Here is a 23677-nt window from a genome sequence, read left to right on the forward strand (position 1 = left end):
TCTTGTCACGTAGGGGCTGATTGCTCATGTGGCCAACATGAAAATGCGAAAACGCGGTTGGCCGTATTTACAGCCACTGTTTGGTTTGTCCGATCTGGGCAACTACAGAAACATGGTGGTGCAACATGAAGACACGCTCCCTTTGTAGATATTAACAGGTCATTCCAAGGTAACAAAAACACAATGATTCTTACATTAAGGTGGTTATGAACTAATGAAAACATATTCATTATATTATACTCCATACCTGCCAATGTATCCCCCAGAATCTTACATACAGGACCTTTAAAACATCCAAGAAATTTAATTTAATTTAAGAAAGTTAATTTCCTATCTTTCTTTTGTTTGACTCAGGAACCACACAGTCGTGAACTCCAAGGTCATCGCTGTGACTGTGAGACCTGAGCCCAAGGCCACTGAGTCCCACCTGGAGATTGAACTGGCTCACCTGGCGAACGTAAGAACCGAAATCACTCTGTCATCTTCATGTACATCAACAAATGAATATGTTGTTTGATTACTGCTTTTAATGTTGTTATAAAAGATAAAAGACTTGTTTGTTTTTAGCGCTCTACAAAGAGTTTTTGTCTGTTGACCTGAATGTTCTACAATGACCACAGCACATATAACCTCCCATCAGCCTCCACACAATGGTGGTTAATTGGCTCAATAATTAATTTGCAAGCGCCCGGTGTCGGGAGAGAGCGCTGCAGTCAGATAATTACATGGACAATCCCTTTTATGATCCAGGCCCTTTTTATTCATCTTGGAGATAAAGGGCATGGAAGTCTGAACGTGTCAGCAAGTGTGTGTGTGTCTCTGATAGTGCACTCCGCACTCTAGTTGATGTGATCCATGAAGATCTGCACTGAAGGACAAATATGCAGTTGATTTATGATGATGATGGCGATGATAATGATGATCAGTTATCATCCTAATTTACCTGATAAACATTTTGTCCTTTTCTTGCCTTCCAGGGAACAATGAACCCTTACTGCGCACTGTGGGACAGCACCATAATGTAAGTGGGCATGCTCTTTCACTTTTCTAACTTTCTCTGTCGTTGTTATATTACTTTTCTGTTAGCCCCTGAAATTGGGTTAGTGTGCATCTTCCCTTCGTCTTCAAGTCAGGAGCACATTTCTCTTGTGCACTTCTTTGCAAAGAAGCTGGGTAACTCAATAGCACAGCAAGAGTGCAGGAGAAAATAAGCCTGCATGGAAATATGTTACAATAAACCCTCATTAGGAGGTGGACAAAATAGTAGGAATACCTTATGAGAATACATCCCTCGACAAAAGCCCAGCTATAAATGAAACTGCCTGAAGCGTACTGAGTGATGTTTGTACTTTGCTGAGGCTATAACACATGATGATTTAGAGGAGTACTTCACCCCCAAATGACCATTTGTATATCAGTTACTCACCCTGTGTTACGCTGAATTTGTGAAATGTTGCTTTCCTCACATGCCTCCACGGTCAACAAAGAATCCAAAAACAGAGTAAATTCGTGAGGAATTGAAGTCATAGGGGACAGTGTTTAACAACAGCAAAACTATATCAAAGCATCTTTTTCTAAACTCACATACAACTTGTGCAGTACAGTATAATCCAAGTCCAATTTATCCAGTGTTATGCTCAGTTCTTCCCAAACACCTGCATTTTCACCAAAACTTCACACTTTAAAACATTTCTGCATAAACAGAACAGGAGCGCTTCTCGTTTGGGCCTGAGACTGTTTATGCAGAAGCGTTTTAAATTGTAAAACTTCAGCGAAAATGCATGTGTTTGGGAAGTACGGAGCATACAGCTGGAGAAACGAGACATAGATTATACTGCCTGAGTTGTGAGAGAGATTGTAAACAGATGTTTTGATGTTATGTTATGCTGTTGTTAAATGCTGTCCCCTATGACTTTAATTCATCAAGAATTTTCTCATTTTTTGGATTCTTCGTTCACCATTAATGTAGCTCCTTTTATAACAACACAGACACAGGTCGGTTCTCTCAAACAGATGTTTATTTGAGCATTTCTGTCTCTCTGAACCATTCCCTTCTCACCACGCCTTGGAAACTAATTTTAAGAATAAACTTAACAGAGAATGTATCAATACATGAGCTGTGTCTCAATTCAGGGGCTGCAGCCTTCCAAGGCTGCATTTAAAGACCAATTGCATCACATCGGTGCGACCAAGGACGTCCCATTTCAAAGGCTCCTTCACATGCTGCCAAGAAATGCAGCCTTCTTTTCCAGAATGTGGAGGGAGAGGCCCAGCCTTTCCCAAGATGCCTTGCATGCCGGTGACAATTATATATTACGTTAAATTATGTAAGTTAGCGGTTAATTGTTGTTAACATTACTATTAACTAAACACACAGCTTAAAGAATCTTAATTGGGAAGTTTACCTGAAAACAATCCTCCATCAGCCTGAAATATATCAAACAGCGATTTCTCTGATGGTGAATCATCTTCTCAAGTATTAAATAAAAAAAAATAAAATATATATATATATATATATATATATATATATATATATATATATATATATATATATAATGAAAATCTCTGGCTCCATGATTTAGGGCTAACCAACTTAATAGCTTACTCCTTCTTTTGTCAAGCACAGCTGGTTGCTAGGAAACAGGAACACCAACGGGTAGGAGCGAGAACAACTGGTGATGCAACCAAGAAATCCTCCTCAGAGCAGACCTTCTCATTTTACAGACTGTTCGGTTTGGCTGATGCGGACTGATGCATGGCCAACATAGACCACGAAGGCTGCGTCCTTCAAGGGCTGCAGCCCCTGAATGGAGACACAGCTAAAGTGTACTGTAACATGACAGATAAGGAAACAAAATGGCGGTCAGCGTAAGCATATGCAGCAAAGTGGAATAAACTTAGTTTCCTAAAGCCCTTAAAGTCCTTCAAACGTCTCTCCGAAAGTCTTTCCAGCCATCTTTCCAACCATCCACTTCACTTCAAAGTCGAGCCTAGCAAGACACTCTCAACACTGCACTATACACAGTCCCACAGCAAATTTTACCATAGCAGCATACAGTTTCACCATGGAAATACAGGTAAGTAAACAATGAGCTAATGCCTAGACAGCGTCAGCCTTTGTAATCATGTACAGTTTACCCCTTATACATCAACTCCCATGAGCTTTACATTTTAACCTTAATGGATTAAATTATTTATCCATGTATTTATTAAATGATGAACTTGGTTATGCATCATGCACATTTTAAACTAAACATTTTTAAACAGCACTTACGGTTGAGGCATGTAAGAAAAGCACAATTTCCTCTTTGAACTCAGTGAAGCATGTGCTGAGGAACTGATTCACAAATGATTACCTGGGTGGTGAGGTATTCAGTCTGTGGAGTTTTTCACTGTCTTCAGTGTCTGAGTCAGTGTCGGTGAGGTTCTGCAGTTGCAGTGCTCGTGTCCAGCGTATGCCGTCATGATTTCGTCAGCCCTCCTGAGAACGTAATGTGAGTCACTCATGAGTCATGAGTTCACTCCAGTAAATTGCAGCTGCGGAGACCTTCGTACAAGTGAGTTCTAGTACAGAGGATGGGAAGTTAAAACCAATTAGCAGCATGTGTGGGCCTCAGACATCAGACGACGACAGACATCTGAAAAAATACAAATTTTTATGAGGCAAGTTACAGAGATGCAAACAGGCCAGATAGTCACCGCCTGAAGTGCTGGATCGTCAGCCACAAATACTGCAGAATTATGTAACAACGCGAGGGGATAACTCTCAAAAATCATGAGGACATATGCAAAATACAGCTGCATTAGCAAAAGAGAAGCACCACATGACAACGGCACAAACTAAAGTATGATCATGCTGACAGATAAAGACCTGATACAGTTTATACGCATTAAAAGAAAGCTATCAGTGCTTTGGGTTCATGTGTTGTCACGATTCTGTCCGCAACCTATACATTTACCCACTGAATGCTCCTCTGACAGGATACGTACCCTTTTGAGTTGGGCTTGTTTTGCCCGTGTTTGGTGTTGTGTTGCTGTTTTTAAGTGGATTTGATGTCACCTTGTTTGCAGTGGAATGATTCTCGTACCTGCACTGTTAACATTTGACAGCAATGTTCTTGTCACAGTGTCACTTGATAAAACCAGAGTTGTTGGAGCATTTCCACTCCCAGAAAGTCAACTTTCCTCGCTACACTGCAGTGAGGCCGCTTTACTGCTGTAGCTGAGGGGCAACTATCTAGCAGCTGCACTAAAAAAAGGAGCAGAGGCTAATAGCAGTTGAATTATTAACAGTTTAAAGCCTTCACATTTTCATTATAGCACAGTTTTTAACACTATTTATGACCAGCTATTTTTAAGCAATGTTTTTGCATTCTGTAATTGTCTTTATATTTATTGTAGTTTTAATTGTTCCTGGAAGAGACTGCTCTTCCTGTGTGGGATTATTCAGTTCACATACTCATGCACAAAGGATTCACAGGAAGCGATGCATTTCACATGCTGTTACGTGGAAGGAAACATTTGGTGTCGGAAGACATTGTTGAATGTTGGGATCCTCTCAGCCCGTGGTTTGTTCGGGTGCGCTGTAAACAGACACACGAGTCCGTCTGTTGCATGTCTCATGAATACACTAACTGCTCAAGGCATGTTTGCTTCCCCCAATGGTCCTTACGTCTGTCTCTCAAACGCAATTGCCATCACTGCCAGTAACCACAGGTGTTGTTAAATAAACCAGGACTGAAATCTTAATCTTTATCATTTCAAGATCTGGTATGTGGATATGTTTATGAATGAAGCGATGCACATTTCTGCATAGCATGTTACAACACAGCTTGTATTTAATGTGTCATTGAAGATGGATGAGCAGTCACTGAAATATTTTGGACCTCGGTGTTGCTCTAACTGTGGGAAACATAACAGCAGCTGTGGATGAACCAGCTCAGACAACAGCTTATACGAGGTTGTTATTTTTACTTTGAAATAGCATGTGAATTGTGCATAGTCTGTCCTCTATCATGGTATTTGAGGGCAACGGGTCTATTTTTGAACAGCAAAGATACAACTGGGACAACTCCGCTCCATTCTCTTTTCCTGACTTTCACAAACCAAGTGTTTAATTCCAGCATTTTTCTTTTTTTTTCCAATCTGCACTAAGTCATTTTAATCAGAGCGCCACCGAATGACTCCATGGTATGATTATCATGTTCATTTCAAACAGTTGGCTCGTCCTGTTACACAATAGCAGCCACTCTCAGGACTCATCGAGGGGGTAATACACCATCTGTCAGCCATGTTGGTTCAAACCAAAAGAGAGTGCTCACTGTAACAATTAGCAGAATGGAAATGTTGTTCACAAGTGGAAAACTGTGTCCTCTGACTCTTTCAGGTCTAGATACTGAACATGTGAATGCCGAGCTGATCTGTGAAAGCAGCTACAGTAAAGCTGCGAGGCTGAGAAAGCTGCCACACCTGAGCCTCTGCTGCTTTACTTTCACCACAGGGGTGGGAGCCTGGGGCATAAATATTCTTATGTGACAACAACAGGAAAAACTCTTGTGATTTGTCTGTTTCTGTAAGCAGCTGGGAACATGGTGTTGAGGAGAGAACATGCAGTTCATTGCTACAAAGCTGTAGCTCCATATCGTGATAGAATCCATACATTTTCTGGTGCCTTTCTCTGCTTGTCCTTTGCCTTTAATTTTCCATGCAGAGAGGACAGAATGGTGCATTTTTAATATGCTGCTGTTAAATCTTAATAACCGCAAAACTGAGTAAATGTATTTTTCTTTTTTTAGCAATAAGGGAGACGGCAAGGTTTTTCCGGCTACTTATTTTGGATGTTTTCTACTAAATTGAGGTTTAATGAGAATAATTTCATATATTAAAATCCATCCATTAAAGGGAAAGTATGACAGCAAAACAATTAAAAAACAATGACTGGGCATAAAATTGAGCAATTATTTTCCATCAGTACTGAATAGTTTGTATGATTTTAAAAACTTTTCGCATTTCCTGAGACTTTAAGAGCCACATAATTGTTTGAAGTATCTTTAAACTCTGATTGATAATTCACAGTGATGGAAGGTGACTACTCAAGGACTGCACTTAAGTACAATATTGAGATACTGCTGATGGACACAATTTAAATTCAGCTACAACACTGAGATACTACGTGTGTGTGAGCCTGATCTCATGGAAATATATGAAATTAAAACAAAGTCTCAACAATGCATCAAGCGGTAGTGGGCATGAAATGTGTTAAAATCACATGCTAGCAATACAGAAAATTATATCAATGCAAAGTCAGTGTGGAGCTTAAGAATTAAGTATAAAGAATGAGAAAGTCTACATAGGACGAGTGAGAAGGGTGGTGGATTGGTCAAACAATCATGTCCGATGTGAAACCAAAAGTTAAGGTAGTTATGTGACTTTACAGAGTTTGCACTATGCAAAGTACTTTACAAATGTAGTGAAGTGCCATTTCCTGCTGTAAATTGAGTGACTAATTGACAGCTACTTGACAGAGAACGCAAACTAGCTTGACGACATGGCCAAACGCAAGTATGAAGCTTAATGTATTAAACTGTGTGGACCTTCGACTAATGACTATGGACAAATCTGGACCCTCGGGCTGGACCAGTTGGGAACCGCTGCTCTAAACCTAAGCATTTTTTTCATTCCTTAAGTCTAACCAAACAGTTTCACAACAAAACTGCGACTGTTTGTGATAGACTTTGCATTGGCATTGCTGTCATGTTGCCGGCACGCAACTTTATGTAATGCGTTGTGAAGAGGTCATGCCCATTTTCCTGTATTTCTGTAAGACTGTGTAGTGTATATTATGCATCAGCAATAATAATCCAATAATATATTAAAATGCAGGATTTTAATTTGTAATAGTTTTTTTTAAACTGTAAACTTATTTTATAGATATAGAAGACATAAAATCCAAAAGATAATATGTACAGTGTAAACACTTATTTCACAGAGCATGGTCCATGATATCACAGAAACAGGACATCCTACTTCCATCCTAAAACAACAGAAACGAATGTCAATCCCTGTCATTATATCTTCCTTTCCTGTCCAGAAGCATCACAATAAAAGCTTAAAAATAGAAGCACTAAAACTGTTGACAACACAAAAACAACATGAAAAGGATTAAGACGATGAAGATGATAATTCATGTGACAATCACTACAGCAGATATTTTCTGCAGTTTTGACAAGATAATTAGTTCCCAAGCAATCTTCATTTAATTCTTTGCAGGTAAAATAAGTTAAATTACTCAGCTGTCACATGAGGCAAAGGTCTGGACCAGCTTTAATGACAGGGACTTCCTGTGACTGACATGCTTTGACTGGTTTTGTAGTCCAGAGGATTGTAGGATGACCTGCCGCAACTGGCAGCGATTAGCTCAAAGTATTAAAGAACATAAGTGCGAGTGAAGAATAAAACAAGGATGTGAATAAACATGCAGCTCTCCATGTGAAAAATAAAACACCGGAGCATCCGGAGAGCCAATATCTTTTTTTCATTTACTTTTCAAGTCTGCAGCGCCACAGCAGCGAGTGTAAACAGGTCAGATGCATACACTTTTATTACTCTTTGAAATGTCAATATTTTCAGCTATCAAACAAGTCTGAAATTGCCAATATCCCACCACCACCGCCGAGGGAAAAATGTGAAATGCAACCCAGTGATTTTAGATCAGTCAACTTTCCCATAGTGTTCAAAAACAAATATTCTTTTACCCAAGAAATATTTTACTATCTTACACTAATGTGCACTATCTTGGATATTTAGTTTCAGTGTGACTCCAGCATGAGTTTAAATCAGATTACTTTTCAGCCCGTCTCGTCTTTCTTTAAATGGTTTGAGAGGATTGATTAATCTCATTTTGAGCACTGTAATCGCATGCATAAATTCCATCTTGTTAGTTGTTCTAGACGGCCACTGAAGCTGCAGAAAAAGAAAATTACAGAATGACATTACAAGCAAGTTCGGCCTTTTGGCATTCCCCTGCAATTAGATGCTTTTAAAATCCTCTGAATCCCTGGAAGTAGTGCATGGGAAGCCATATGAGTGTCTCTCTGACTTCTTAATCGCAGATGTTTTTGCATCCCCCTCTCAGATTATCCACCAAAGTCTTATGGGGGCCAAACCTCAAACTGAAGAGGACAACCTTCATCATTAAAGGCTTTTAGATCCTGAAATAACTTGCCACGTCAGGATTAACAGCATCTTGACCCCTTTTTTAACACATCTTTGAAACACACAGCCTTTTTACAGGCTGCTGCATTTATTAGACCTGTTTTCTTTTTTTACTTTTTAAGATTCGATTCTCCGTGTGTCTTTTTTGCTTCCTCTAAAGCACCCTGAAGGCAATGAATTGTATTAGTACCACTTGGCTATTGTAAGTATTAAATGTTGTTTCCTTTTATGGTGCAGTATAACCAAACAGATTGTAATCTTTACGGCCAAACATGCATAACTGTGGTGGGAAAAGATGTACTGAGACTCAGGCCACCAGATTTAATGTTTCCTTCTTTTAAAGTCCGAATCAGTTTACATGATATACTCTATATATTAAAAAAACTGCAGAAAACACTTTTTTAATAACATGAGACAAGCATTTAATTGTAATATTTTAAATACTACTATTATGAGTTCATCTTGAAGTAATGGGCAGGCAGATATCTGGAAAATGCACCTTCATTCTGCAGCTCTCCCCTCTCTGTCCTAAGCACCTCCCACCAGACAACCACAAGCATATGCACTGCTTCATACAGTAACTCAGTGTTTGCCATACATTGATTTATTTAATCTGATATCATTGTAGATTTACCCTGGAGATCCCCAGAGGACACAGTGGGATTCAGGGGCTCTAATATTCGCTACATACATGTGCACTTAAAGCTGCAGCCAAGAGCCTTTGGCTCCTTTTAGCATTATGCTAAGCTAGTTGCAACATTTTCAACATATTCTTTTCAGATATTGACGTGTTATTGTGTCTACTGTCAGACTGTCTTTGAGACTCTCTTTCTGATAAGTCTTCCTTCCTTTTTTGGGTTGTGGGCACTAGGGGTGGGAAAAAATTGATGCAGCTTAGTATCGCGATATTTTTGTGTGACCATATCATATTGTCACACAGTGCCAAGTATTGATTTTTTGTTATATAACGTGACAAATACAAATTAAACTTTAGGTAGCTTAGTAGAATAGCATAATCAATTGCTTTTTCAGCCCCCTAGATACAACAGTAAAATGCAATAAAATGGCTGAAGTGAGATTAAGAGACTGAAAACTTTATCTTATTAGATAAAACACATGTTGACACAGTTTTCCTTTGGGGACGTAATTTACAGTTGAAAAAAGTTAATTAATTGCAATATATTTTATCACAATATTTAGCATATCGCGACATATTTAAAATCATAATAATATTATATCGTGACTTAAGTATCATGATAATACTGTATCGTGGATCCTCTGGTGATTCCCACTTTCTCTGCAGGATTCTCTGTCATTGAATCAGGCTTTCACCAAAGCGACACGCAGACACGTCTGCAACAACCAATAGGAACACCCTCTCTTTTTGAAATGACCTGTGATTGGCCAAAGTCACCCGTTGCGGGCTACATTTCAAAAACCTGAAAGCAGTGCCAAGAGGAGGTGCAGACGTCTAGTGTTCTCTCAGACCACTTGAATTACAGTATGCTCAAAGGTGATGCCATAACCAAACTGCCTACCCCAGCTTTTAAATTAATGGTCAATAAAAATAAACTGTTGGTCATGATGGTAGATGACTTGCTAATTCCAGGAGAGAAACAGCCCTTTCAAACCTGTGACATCATAATATAGTTACTTAAACTGATGAGGAGTAAAATGCTGCAGTTCAGCTTTTCTTCATGATTATAACAATTACCTAAACAGTTACACCTCAAATACACCTGCTATACAGTTCATACCGTGAATTTACTAAGAACGCTCCACTTCCTGTGGAATGAAAGCACATGAATCATTTATGGGTTAAGGTGTGAAAAGCAGCTGTTGCAGCTTCAGGTTCTTCAAACATCTGGAGATCCTGGATTTGAGCCAAACGGGCCACACCAAACATCACCAACTGAGGTACAGCTTGAAGAGAGGAGCTGTTATTGCAAGATCTGGTTTGCCATTACCAGGGTTCTTAAGCATCTTTATAATATAGATACCAGATGATACATGGGTGCTATGGGTGCAGTTTGATACACTTATATTTCAGCTTTGCTTTGCGGATGTACCATAACAGACAAGAAATTTAAAAAAAAATCAGGCTAAAGCTTCTCACAGACTGTTGAACCATAACAATCTACAATCAGCAGCTTTTGTCTACTTTAGTTAAGAGCTGCTTAAGAAATCCAACAAGTTCTGTAAACAGTAAATGCACCTGCAGCTGGTGATGTATATATTTAGAGCTCAAAATACACAGATCCAGCTTTATCTTTCAGTTAAAGTTGTATTCAGTTTTAGGTTCAAGTGTTCTAATTCTGTTGAAAGCACCCTCTAATGGTTTCCCTCTTTGACGTCAAGCTTCTTTGACATTTCCGTATCTGAGATCAGTAGTTGTCAAAGTTTTTCACATCATAGACCCTCAAATCGACACATTTGCTCCACAGACTCGCACTTGATCAGATTTAGTCCCAGGGACCCACGTTGGAAGACGTCTGTTGTTTTTAGGTCATTTTGGAATGGAGACTGTCGACGCTGCAGATGGGGAGGCGATAATGGCGTTGCATTCTCTGTTTCTGATGGATTTGTTCGTAATGACATTAAAGGGAGTCTGGCTTTGCTCTAGACCTCTGGCTGTCTACTTTGATCTCTGCACACTGTTAAAGGACACTGGGAGGCAGAAGAAGCAATGTGGGCGGTGTTTACAGTAATTCTAAGCTTCGATCCAGCGAGGACTCATGATGGACTGATGAGGACACTAACCACGCATTAGTTGACAGCAGGCAGTATCACTGTGTTTGTGTGTGTAAGAGCACAAGATGTGAGTTTGGGGCAAATCTCGTGCTCCTTGAGGTGTCATGGTCAGATAGACTTTACTCTGTTTAACTGTTGTGTTCATATAATGTCTTACTTGTAACCCTAGTGGGATTGATTCATAGATGAGAGAGGAGGATTCACATGTTGACAGTTCTGACCATTTTTAAGTTTAAATGAACTGTAACACATTAGTTTGTGGGCTCCTGTTTTGGAGCCTCAACTTTGGCATTTTGGCCATCACTATCTTAGATTTTTGGGACTAGAAGTGACTGTATTTAGACAAGCAGGTGGAGCTTACCCTAATAGTAGCTGCAAGCTTGGTTAGCACAATGCATTTACAGCTATGGTTAATTGTGACTATGCTAATGCCAATTTTCATTAGCAAAAATCAGGCTTAAAACCATTGAAACAAAATGTACTGAACATCCAACTCCTTAGAGGGTCTTTTAGTACAACAAAATGCTGGGCAGGACTTTTATAGGCAGCCAAAATGTAAGTTAACTTTCATGAACTGAAACACACTGAAATAGTGTCGGCTACACCCGTACCCTGTCGCCTGGGGTTACATCATGGTTACATTATCTAAGTAACGTCATCCCTGTAATAGCAACTTGTCAACGGACGGCAACCACCTGTAAGCAGGCTTTCAGTTGGGCATTTTAACATGGGGGTCTGTTGGGATCGACTCACTTTTGACGCCAGCCCCAAGTGGCCATTAGAGGAACTTCAGTTTTTGGCATTTAGGTCCTGATCACACAGAAAGTGTTTTAGCAGCTGGAGGAACCTTTTTGTGATTGTTTTTAATGAGAGTGAAGCTTTTTGCTTGCTGTTTTGTGTTGCAACCACCTCATGTTACTGCATTCTAGGCGCCTGGCATTTTTGCTGGACCGCTTTGAGCTCCTTGAGTTGAAAAGGATCATCAAGGTCATCTCTTTTTTTTTTGTCATGGCCACAACAACAAATTTACTTTTGGTAAACAATGGAGGAGAAACTGGTGTTAGCTCTTGCTGGATACCCAGAGCTATACAGCCCACATTAGACAGTAGGTTGTCAAAATATGCCTGGAGACGGTCATCATTGAGGTGAAGCTCCTACTGATCCATCCTCTTTTTAAGGGTCTCATGAACCCACACAGATCTCCGTTTCTCTGTGCCCAACAAACTATTTGCTGACAACCTCTCACTCTCAAACAGAGCTACAGCAAGTACCCTCTGCCTGTCCATTTTAGGAACGAGATACTAATTACTAGTGTGGGGGGGGGGGGGGGTAGATTGATTACATGGGAAGGTTAGTGTAAGGGCATGATGGGGTGGTTGCCTGGCAACAATAAAAAGGCGCAGCAAGTGGGTTTTTTTTTTTAATAGTGGCACTCAGTTTAAAAAAAAAAGGCAGTGTGGGGCGCCTTCCTGTTTTGCAACCTTCAAAATGCTTTTTGTGTGAGCAGGGCCTTAGGCTTCATTCCAGAGGTTGCCCCATAGAGCTGCAACGATAATTCACAGATCACATTATGTTAAATAGGCTACCTTAGTATGAATCTTACAACATATGCAATTTGTGTTAAAATGAATACAATCATTTCAGTACAGACACAGTTATGGGTGCCCTTAAGTTCAACTAACTGCAATGATAATAGGCATAACAGACCTACGAGCAGGTGGAGCCACTCACGTCCTCAGTAACAAATCCAAACTGCAGGTTCTTTTAAGGTCTCTGCCCCACTCAGAATTAATTACATTTTTCTCGCTGCATAAAAACATGCAGTCATTTTTCTTTTTCCCTTCATTTAGTTAACACACGCAGTGCGGCCCACAGGCTTATATGAATTGCCCGTCATGAAGAAATCCAAGATGGATGGAATAACTTCCCACCCTCCTCTGCCTGTGATTGTGTGTCAGTCTTTCAGGACTTTATGAAATTGCCCAAAGTGCATTGCCTCAGGCCGTCTTTAAGCCCTCAGCCCAGTGCCTGGCTAATCTGATGTGGGCATGGGATGAATTTAAAGAGCTTTTTGGATGGCTATCCGCCATTGCTGAAAATATACTATATGGTGAATAAGGTGTTTTCATATGCAGAACTGTGAAAGAACAACAAGGGCTAAAAAACTGCAGCTCAGCCCAATCATTCAGTCTGTACAGCCTGTTTAGCCGGACATACAGTCTCGCTGTTTGACTCTTAAGTGCACTGCTTGGACGTGTGGATAAGTTATGGGTTTAGTAATAAGATTTCTATGGCTGGAGGAACACGATCTGTCAAAGTTCAGCAAGGAAGACAAACCTAATTGGAGTTTTGAGCAAGTGTCTGTCTCTCTGTTTCAGCATGACATGAGGGTTTCAATACTGAATGTGTCTAAAAAACTTTGTCGACTCTTTATGTCACTCTGCTGTCACGTCTCTCGCATCTTGACACCTAAATATTTTTTTTAAAAATTGGAGAACGATCAGAATCTGTCACAAATTTCAGTCCTGGAAGTTTTAATACAAAAGTCGTCAATACATCACCGCACGGATAGAAAGTGGTCAACCAAGGGTGTGTGATGAATGTCCCGTCATCAGACTCACTGTGGTTACCATCAGTGTTGACACTTTCTCTAGGGGACATTTTATATTCTGAGGCCACCGGCCCCCGATAAGGTCAGACAACACATCAAACGTGGCGTACATAAATCCCCAGTCAGGGATGTTCTCCTGTCAGCTTCTCTCGGTGGCACAAAAGAGTAGCAAACATCTAGCAAGTCAAAAGTTAGGAACAGATCATGTCGAGGATTGAGTCCTCATCGGGGGAATTGCTGATTCATCCCAAAGTTATTGAGATGTAGAGGCATCACACATGATATTAGTCTTATCACAAGAGGGTGTGCATTGGAGAGCTTTGCCTTTGAGAGTGCAACAGCAGCAGCATACCCAAAAAATCTCAAGTGGGCTGCTTTGTAAAGGGTATGATGCCTGTTGGTCACCCAGTGACTTCATCATGGCCTGTCTCTTTGTCCCACAGTGAAATCATCAAACAATGACAAGCCTGTGCTACAATTAAAGGATGTGTTCACTGTTTTTTTCCCCAAGCTGCATGAAAATGTTAATTTAATTTTGCACTATTTTATGGTTCTGGGGCAGGTGTAGGTATAAATGAAGTCCAACAAGTCCTTTAGCCCTCAGAAGTGCTTTTGGCTGCTATCAGCAACTTTTTTGTTAACTGGAGGTCATTGATGTACACTTAAAGGGGCAGTTCACCAAAAAATGAAAAAGACATATTTTCACTATATAGTTCAATAGATATTGGTCGTAGAGATGTCTGCCTTTTCGCAAATATAATAGACCTAAATGGCACTTGACTTGTGTTTGCTTAAAGCACCAACATCCAGTTAGTCAAGATAATCCAGACCTTGTAAGCAGTTTAATGTCACAGTTGCCTACTTTTTATTCACCCTGCTTACTGCCAAAACATCATTTTCTGTCTGTACATCAAGCACTTATTTGGAATCAAGGTTAAAGACATCTTCAGATTCACAGCGCTATTGAATATTTCTAATGTTACTATGCCAGACCAGTCATTAGAAGAGGTTCTCAAAGTCACTGTTTTATTCATATTATCCAGCTCAGCTCAATAGAGTTGCAGTTATGTAGGGTTGTTCAAGGGCCCCGCCACAGACTTTTATTTATCATCATGAAATGTCAGCGTTTGAACCCTCCTTTTTGAAGCCATCGAAGAAATCCTTGAATATTTAAATCAGCTGAACAGCACATCCACTATAGACCTTTTTAAGTTGTGATTCAGGGCCCCCAGCTGCAGTGAGATACTTCTCCCACAGCCCGCAGACAATATGACCCCTTTTTATCACCTTTGCGACAAGACAGTTTTATTTGCATAGATAATTCATACCTGTCTCGCTACTGAAGTTCTTTTGAAATTGAGCGAAAGCTGCTGAGTGGTTTTCTGTTTGCAGTAGTCTGGGGGTAAACATGCATCACTTGTTTGCACAACCTAGTTAAGGAGAAGAGTTGAGGGTGGAGGGGGTGGATTGAAGGGTTTTCTTGTTTAATTGTTGCATTGCTCTGTACAGACAGCTTGGAATACTGGTTTTAAATTTGCAAAAAGGGCTCTACAGTCCCTTCCAGGAATAATAAATATTGCAGCCATATTGATCAAATGACAAAGCAGGATTGCCTCACACAGCAGAGGCCACTTGGCTCACAAATCAGCAGCTAGTGTGCTCTGTATTGTTCTAAATCAGCGCTGTGACTGCTCATATCTCATGTGAATCTTGTGTCATGGAAGTGAGGCAGGATGCTGGAGACTGAGGGGACAGCAGGGTGTTGTTGCAGGACAACAGGTGCTTGTTTGTGACTCGAATTTTAATTTGAGGTAAATGTGTTGCGGCAAAAAACTGATCGTGTGTGTGACATTTTTGGTGTGGATGAAGTTTTCACGCGGGATGTTTAATCAATGAGGGGGTTTTGTTTTTTTTTGCTGGAAGATTGGAAATGAGTGGGGGCGAATGACAAATGGAAGAGAAGCGCTCCTTTCATTTCACCTACTAGCGGTGTGAAGTGGGGACTGGCTGCAACCATTCGCGCTGCTTCCGCGGGGTGGTATTAGTTCTGCAGTGGGGTTTTTGTTTTTTCCAAAGCGCTTCGCACCGAGCAGCGACCACTTTCGTGTAAAAAACAAAATGATTTTCAGGAAAAATCCCCAACCATCATGTATTCCCGTCATATCATTAAACCTGCAGCCGAATAAACAGATCCTGCGACAGCGTGCGTTTCTTTTTGCATTGTATCAACCTCCCCCTCTCACGCCAGCAGAGAGGAACAGAGTATCAATCTGATGCTGTCCACCGTTTCCAGGGTGAAAATCCCCCTAAGGAAGCATTCAAAAGCTGCTAATTAAAACAGTTCAGGGGGGGAAAATCAGCCGAAAAGGAAAAAAGACAGCATAACAGGGGCATTGAGGAGGAATACAGTCGTTTGGGAAACATCTAGAGGAATAGAGAATCACGCAGACAGACATGCAGGTAAATATAACCGCTCTTATCTGTACGCTTTATGAGGGAATGATGCTGTTTTCATATCACTTCTTGCTATTTATCTGCGTATGGCGAATCAATCAGCACCGGTCTGCTTGGACAGCTCCGTGCGTCCTCCCCCTCCTCCGTGTCTCTGCCTCTCTATCTGCTCCAGCTGAAATGCTGCTCGTATAGCCACACAAGAGCCGTGTCGATGTGTCTGTTCGCCTCTTTTTTTTTTTTTTTTTTTTTTTTTTTTATAATGTAACAGTCCATACGCGCTCTATAGGTCTCGATGGAAATAAATAATTAAATAAGGAAAGCCGAAGCGATGTCGATAAGTCCTGTGAAGTCGTGCCACCGCTGGAATTAAACCCCCTAATTGCCTCTGCCTTCTTCTTGCAGGAACGATTCTTGGGGAGCCTGGTCTACAAAAGGATGTAAAACGGTGCTCACAGATGCATCCCATACAAAATGCTTATGTGATCGTGTATCTACCTTCGCCATTTTGGCTCAGCAACCAAGAGAAATAGTAAGTAGGCTATTGATTTGTTATTCAGTGTGGGTTTTATAGGCCAATGTAAAGGAGAAACGCTGCCTGTGTGTGTGTGTGTGTGTGGTGTGTGTGTGTGTATGTGTGTGTGCTGGTGCGAAGGGAAATTGAATCTTTGGTGTGCTAATCCCGTTAAATAGTAATTCAGCGGTAAGGGGAGATTGTGTGTGGGGGGGTATTTGTAGTTTGCACATAGATTTAGGTAACTCTGTGTGCGCGCGTGCACGCGGGAGGGTGTGTGCATGCATGCTGATGCTTGTGTGTGTCTGATTCTCATCAATCAAACGCACATTTGGTCTGGGGGAGAGATGAAAGTTGTCAGATTTGACATTTTTTCTGTTTTTTTTTTACACTTACATCAAAAAACGAACAAATTCTGTGGGGTTTAAATTATGTAGTGAGCTCATGTGCTGAAATTAGACTGCTGTAAAGGAAACAGAAGCCTGTGGTATCTTGAGAAGATAGAGTAATTAACATTGAGAACATAGAGTGCTTGCACTGTGGCCTCTGCATTAGTAGACACAGTAGGAATTGAGATATCACAAAGACATATATCACCTCCTGTAATAGGCCTGAAGCATTCAACAGCAGAATGGCAATCATTAATCCAGCCATAAAAGTGCAGTTCTGTGATAATGCTTCACTCATGGCTAGAAACATATACAGTGTAAGGTAGCTCCAAATTGCAGGCCTGTGATTGGCCAGCTAACATCATTTCAAATGTGCCTGGACAGACCAAATCAAACAATATTTGGATGCACTTGAGCCTGCAGCTTTCACCATCTCTGCTCCATTGTTTTGTAACGTAACGTCCAGCAGAGATAGGTGGAAAGACTCGCAACCAAACAGCCTTCAAGCCCACGCATGCTACTTCAAACCTCACAGTATATTAAGGAACCCACTGTGGACTATTCAAATTGGTGGTGGTTTGTTTTGATTGGTTCCCTCTCTGGGCAACAATAAAGATTTACTGTCCTGCGTGAACCACATCCAACCTCCCACTGACTGGTCCGTCTTGCTCTGTCTCCTCCACAGACCATGGAGTACTCAGGGGTCCCATCTGTGACATTGATAGTTGGCTGTGGTCTGTCTTGCCTCTCCTTGATCACGTTGGCAGTGATCTACGCTGTGCTATGGAGGTAATCGCAACACTTTAGGACCATAAGCTGCAACCACATGATGATGTATAATTTTAGCTGATACGTTTGCACACTCAAGACATTGTATTTGTGAAATCATGTGATTACAGTAGAAACCTCACTGCTTTTATTAATCTTTTCTTTCAGATATATTCGCTCTGAACGATCCATCATCCTGCTCAACTTCTGCTTATCTATAATCTGCTCCAACATATTGATCCTTGTTGGACAAACGCAGACACACAATGCGGTAAGTGTCACTGTTTAGTGTTTATGGGGGTTAAGTGGTTGTTGGTTGGTCTGAATTGAAGTCAGAAGAATGGTACAGTGGAAAGATCCAAGTGGCAGTTCACTGTGGCCTTGTCCAGGTTGAGGAGAGCTCTTGGGTACATTTTGTTGAGACCTTTACGATTACGATTTTAAAAATATAAACACAATAGAAACTCCATCACATTCACCTGTTCCCAGTCATTGTAATCAACCTTAATCTACACAATAACGCCTATGTGTACCAGATGTTGGCTTTGTCATTGAGAGAACAAAAACAGGAATGTAACAGTTACATTAAGGCCTCTCTCGAACAAATTACTCATTTTCTTCTGGGTCTCGCGCAGACGAGCTTCTCATATTTCACCCAAATGGAAAGTTAAGTGTTTCTAATGCCTCTATAAGATGTAGATCCACTTTGTGTTGGCTCAGGACCATCGGTGTTACATTGTCCTCCGGTAAACTTGAGACAACCCCGATCTGTTGGCGCCGAGACAGCGGTGATCTTTAATTGCAATTAAACGTGCGAGGCCATGAGGGAAACTAAAAGAATGAACAAAAGAGGACAATCGGATCACTTTGAGATGAAATTACAGATACTAGTTTTATTGCTGGGGTGTAAATGTGAACAAGTCTGGCAGTTAAGGAGGTTCAACAATGCAGGAGCAGCGAGGCAGACATTGATGCACACCAGGAGACATGGTACACAGGTCAATCAAAGACTAATAGAATTATTGCCGCCCCTGCCATGAGTGAGTCGATCTGCAATGATTAGTTGATTAATGGATTAACTGAGCGACAGAAAAGTCATTGGCAACTATTTTGATAATCAAATAATCGTTTTAGTAGCAAAGACGCCAAACATCTGCTGATTTGATGCTTTTCTTTGTCATGTGTGACAAAAAACTGAATAGCTTTGGATTTTTGGACGTCTGGTTGGACAAAATATACCATTTGAAGAGGTCACCTTGGGCAATGGGAAATTTCTGCCACATTCTTTTGACCTCACGATCAATCGATTAACTGAGAAAACGATGGGCAGTTCAATTGATAATGAAAATAATCATTAGGGCTCAGCTTAAAAGTTGGGCTGGAGGCTAAAAGCATCTCTTGGACTCGGATTGGCTGTACAGTGTGCATTACTGAAATGACTCATATGAAGCCTTTTTTTGTTCAGATGTCAAAGAGCTGAACTTCACATCGAGTCAGCAGGATCCAAAAGGACAACTGCTGTAGTTAAAGAAGGACTTCTTCCAATAAATATGTATCACTTCCTCTCCCCGTCTTCATAACTGGCCAGTACACAAGTGGCTAATGTAAAAGATTGTTTGGCAAACAGTAGTTAGGATTTACAAGCTGCCCACACAGATGCCCTTCTCAGTCATTTGGCAGCACTACAGAATGACACATTGTGCATTTTATTGTGTAACAATATTCTCAGTATACCTTTACCTTTTGCACAAACACACAGTTTTTTTTTTAACTCTCATTATTTTTCAGTGTTTCTCCTCATTAATCCATTCTGTTTAGTTTTTCGGCTCATTAACAAGCCGATGTTTTAGTATTTGGACATTCTTACAAAGCAGAGGTCATAGATTTTAGCAGAACAGGTGAAACAGAGCCAAACATCTTTAAAAATGCGAGCAAATAAAGTATGCCTGCGAGGGTATTCCATCATTAGAGATGCATTCGCTGATGGTTACACTGTGGTCATAGGTATGGCATAATTCTGGAGCAGATGGGCCTACCAGCAGTTGGGGCTCATATTGGATCCTACTCATAAATCAAAATGCTTCCTCAAATTAATTTCCCCATGTTCAATGAAAAGTGAATGAATGGATGAAGCAAAAGAAAAATTGTCTGAACGTCTGGTTGCTAGTGACACTGAAGAATAAATGTGGACAAAATGTACGCATTTAACCACAATCTGAACCGGCTGATACTATACAGACCGTTTTAATCTCATACAAAACAGCATCCACATGCAGTAAGTTCTGTTTCTTCGCTGGCCCTTACATATCTGGCACACAGTACTACCCAAGACTATGAATGCACAAAGCTTTAGGGCATTTTTAAAGCTGAGCTGATTTGAAGCCTTGTCAGATTTAATCAGAGCTCCAGTCATCTCCTGTCTTGATTATGAGGACCACCACTTAACATGGAACACTCACTCGGCATGCTGCTAATAGGATATCTGTCTCTGAGATCTGCAGAGAGATTAGGTGGTTTTCAGAAAATCCACTGACATACTGAAGATGTCATTCCAGTGTCTCTCAGAGTGATTCGACAAACTACCTTGACTGACTCACATTGTGCCTAATTAAAGCAGCACTGACTTGTTTATTTGTAACAGGCCGATATTGTCATTTAGACTCAACATTAAAGCTGCACAAATGAACATTTTTAGTTTAAAAATAGATCAATAATTCTACGTAATGTGAACGTGTCGCTTTAAGTGATGAACCCACAGCAAATTATCACCCATCTTAATACTTCCCCTAAGCTCTATCAAGCGTTTTAGCATCTTTCAGCTCATTGTTTTTAATTTTATGGCCACAACTTTACTGTTTTAGTTCACTCTCATGGCTCTAATCAACCTTGTTTCTGGCAGCAAGCAGATGTTTTTGGTAAATGCTCTAAAATGCCTGCTACCCACCCAAGAACACATGGCTGACTAAGTTAGCAACTTTCTAGTGAACATTGTGGATCATTTAGTGGCTAAAATATTTCCCTCAGGAACGTGTTGAGACCAAATACAGAGCTAAAAGGAGAGTGAATATAACATCAGGTGGCCGGACACATGACTCCAAATAAATGGTTATTGGCTGTGCATCATTTGGGTGTGCAATTAGGCAACTGTTGGCCAACAAAGTCAACTTTTTTGTTAGTGGCCTAAAATCAGTAATGCAGGTTTAATTATTAACTTCTGCAGATTTAAGTGCTTAAAATATAACATCTAATGTTGCCTCTGTATATTTACTGTACACATGAGGGATGAAGTTTTTTTTAGTTCTATTTTCTATCTGGTCTTTATGAACAAGAAAATACAAAACTCAAAAATCTAATTTAATTTTTTGTATTTTCTAAAGTGGATTTACAAAAAGCTGAAAGAGTTCTAGATTATATAAATTCAAACACAAAAAGTGAAAAATAGAATTAATTTAAAGGTTATCTGCATGAAATTCAGAGCATATAAACAATTTAAAGTCTGGATTGTGTGCACATGGCTCTCAACATGACATGAAGATGGCTGAGCTGGTGGCTAGCAGCTAACAGAGCTAACAGTCTGAACTGTGCTAACAATGGCAACAGTGATGACAGAGCTAATGGTGTTAACCAGGGGAGAACTACACAGTGGGCACTATGCTTCCACAACAGTGCCATTCTGCCACCGTGGGTCGTGATGGCATTACTAGCAGTAACGATAAGCTGGCCAGTGGGACACACACAAAGGGACTCACATGCACTAACATGCACGTACAGCCAGACTGGCCACCACAACAACCAACAGAGAAGCTCAGACAACAACACACACACACACACACACACACACACACACACACACACAGGAAGTGTGACTTTATTCTCTGCTCAGAACTTCACCATATCTTTTCATAACAAACATTGTTTTGCTGTTATATTCATACTCTGAATGTCACATACTGCTCCTTTAAATTATAGATTTTCAGACAGCCTAACCACAATGCTGCATATTCATATTCAGCCTCAAGAACCCAGTTTCTTGGATTTAATTGGACACCTCAAAACCAAACTACCTCTTCCGAAGCCCATCTTCAATGGCAGTAAAGACCATTGTTGGTTCAGTCAAGTTTAGAAAGCGGCATTTGTCTTGTCGGTTTCAGCAATGCTGCGGATAAAACTTCCAGGGCAATAAATTCATCACTATTGTCCCTTTGTTCTGTCTCGAACGTGTCTCTCCTGTTGTGATAATATTTGAGAAATATCTCAAATGTTTGATCAGACATACTGTAGAACCCGATGTTTGAGTGGTAGGCCAGCAAGAGGAGAAAACATAGCCCCTGTGTGTGTTTAATTGCCATGCTGCCTGACACTGCCTCACTTGTTTTTCCTCCATTTCTTGTAAGAAGTGCATATAATTGGCTCCACTGTTTGTGGATTCAGACTTGCTCATCGTCTAATAGAAATCATCTCTTTGGTGTGGAGGTGTCCTCTGGGAGCGGGGAGTCAGTGAGTCACCTTTGCCTGTCTGTGCTTTTCCTTTGTCCTCTATCGTTGTTCATCTTGGTTTATAGAAAGAAGACAAAGAGAAGCACACACTGTTGGTTTTGTCAGGGAAGGTGAAATAAGGGAGTCTTGGAGTTGGGGAGGATGTTCCTGCAAAATGTGCATCCTATAATGAGTGAAAAAGTATTACACTTCAAGTGGGTGGATGTCAAGGTATCCAGGGTCCACTGTGTGTCAACAAAACATCACCAGGAAACAGTTAGCTTTTATAAAAAAACAATTTTAGCTCTCAGTATGTCATAAAGTCACATCTGGTCAGAGGTATTGTGAGCTGATACAGTTCTTTAAACAGATTTGTACACCTTATCTGCTGTTATTTGATTTTTGGGCACCTAAACCTCCTGATGCGTCATGAGATTAAGAATCATCACCCTTTGTTTAAACACTGCATGTCATATTTCAGCACAGATGGCTAATCAAAGCTGGTATCAGTCAAAAATGAATATCCTTAGAATTAAGAAGAGCTTGGACATTCGCATCTTATAAGAAATATATTCTATTATTCCCATGATATAGGTAAATTCAGCCCATATTTTCTTAAGTTAAAACATTATACTGACTACTATGAGGTTTGAAGATCCCTCCAATGAGTTTTTAATCTTGTTAACATGACCATATTGTGTTTCTTATATGCTACATATTATGAGACATAAGACATATAATGAGCGAAATACCACAGCTAAGCATTTCACCTCAAACTGCAGTGTATCATTAGGTACGTTTCCATCCACCTTTTAAAAAAAAAAAAAAAAAAACAAACAAACAAGTTTTTATGCTTGGGGGATGGTGAAAAAGTTAGTGTATCAATAAAAGGTAAATGCAATGGAAACCTATCATCATTTCAAAAGCCATTCCAAGCTCCCTTCACCTCCTCTGAATGACTTTTAGGGTGCCTTCACACCTGCCCTGTTTGGTTCCGTTCATTCGAGCTCAAGTCCGTTTGCCCCAATTCGTTTGAGAAGGTGTGAACACAGTGCGCACCAAAGCAACCAGATTGAGACCTTCTTGAAGAGGTGGACTCGGTCCGGTTACAAACAAACTCTGGTGCGGTTCGTTTGTGGTGAGAATGTGTTCCGACCTCGATCCGAACCAACTGCAGTCACATGACACATTGTTTGGGTTAAACATGAGCATGTTACAGTCCTGGAGGATTATTAATGTGCACCTCCTCCTGTACTGCCTTAATATGCACATTCAGCGCATCCAGTGCATCAAAACATTGTTTTCTAGTTGGAGCCGCGCCTCGTTTTCAAACTGTATGGTTTGACTAAAATGAACAATGACAGCAATAAAGTCTACAGTGACCAGCGCTAAAATCAACCTGCGTAGTTGTCCCTTCATTGTGACATTAGAAAGTGTCGCATTTATCTTGCAAGTGTACTCTCATTTTGTTTACTTCCTGGATTTTTCCCGCATGGAAATTCT

General features: G+C 40.5%; 1 protein-coding gene across 11 annotated transcripts in view; it reads left to right on the plus strand.

Annotated features, from left to right (window-relative positions):
• Positions 1 to 23677, plus strand: part of adgrb3 (adhesion G protein-coupled receptor B3) — a 137293-nt gene that overhangs the window by 97589 nt on the left and 16027 nt on the right. For all 11 annotated transcript variants that reach the window (XM_049600753.1, XM_049600757.1, XM_049600759.1 and 8 more), the window contains 5 exons: positions 355 to 457; positions 978 to 1021; positions 16433 to 16559; positions 17616 to 17719; positions 17867 to 17969. In XM_049600753.1, the coding sequence (XP_049456710.1) occupies positions 355 to 457; positions 978 to 1021; positions 16433 to 16559; positions 17616 to 17719; positions 17867 to 17969 (481 nt within the window). The remainder of the gene's footprint in view (positions 1 to 354; positions 458 to 977; positions 1022 to 16432; positions 16560 to 17615; positions 17720 to 17866; positions 17970 to 23677) is intronic.

Source organism: Epinephelus fuscoguttatus, linkage group LG16 (assembly GCF_011397635.1).
Source record: "Epinephelus fuscoguttatus linkage group LG16, E.fuscoguttatus.final_Chr_v1".
In the NCBI taxonomy this organism is placed as follows: Eukaryota; Metazoa; Chordata; class Actinopteri; order Perciformes; family Serranidae; genus Epinephelus; species Epinephelus fuscoguttatus.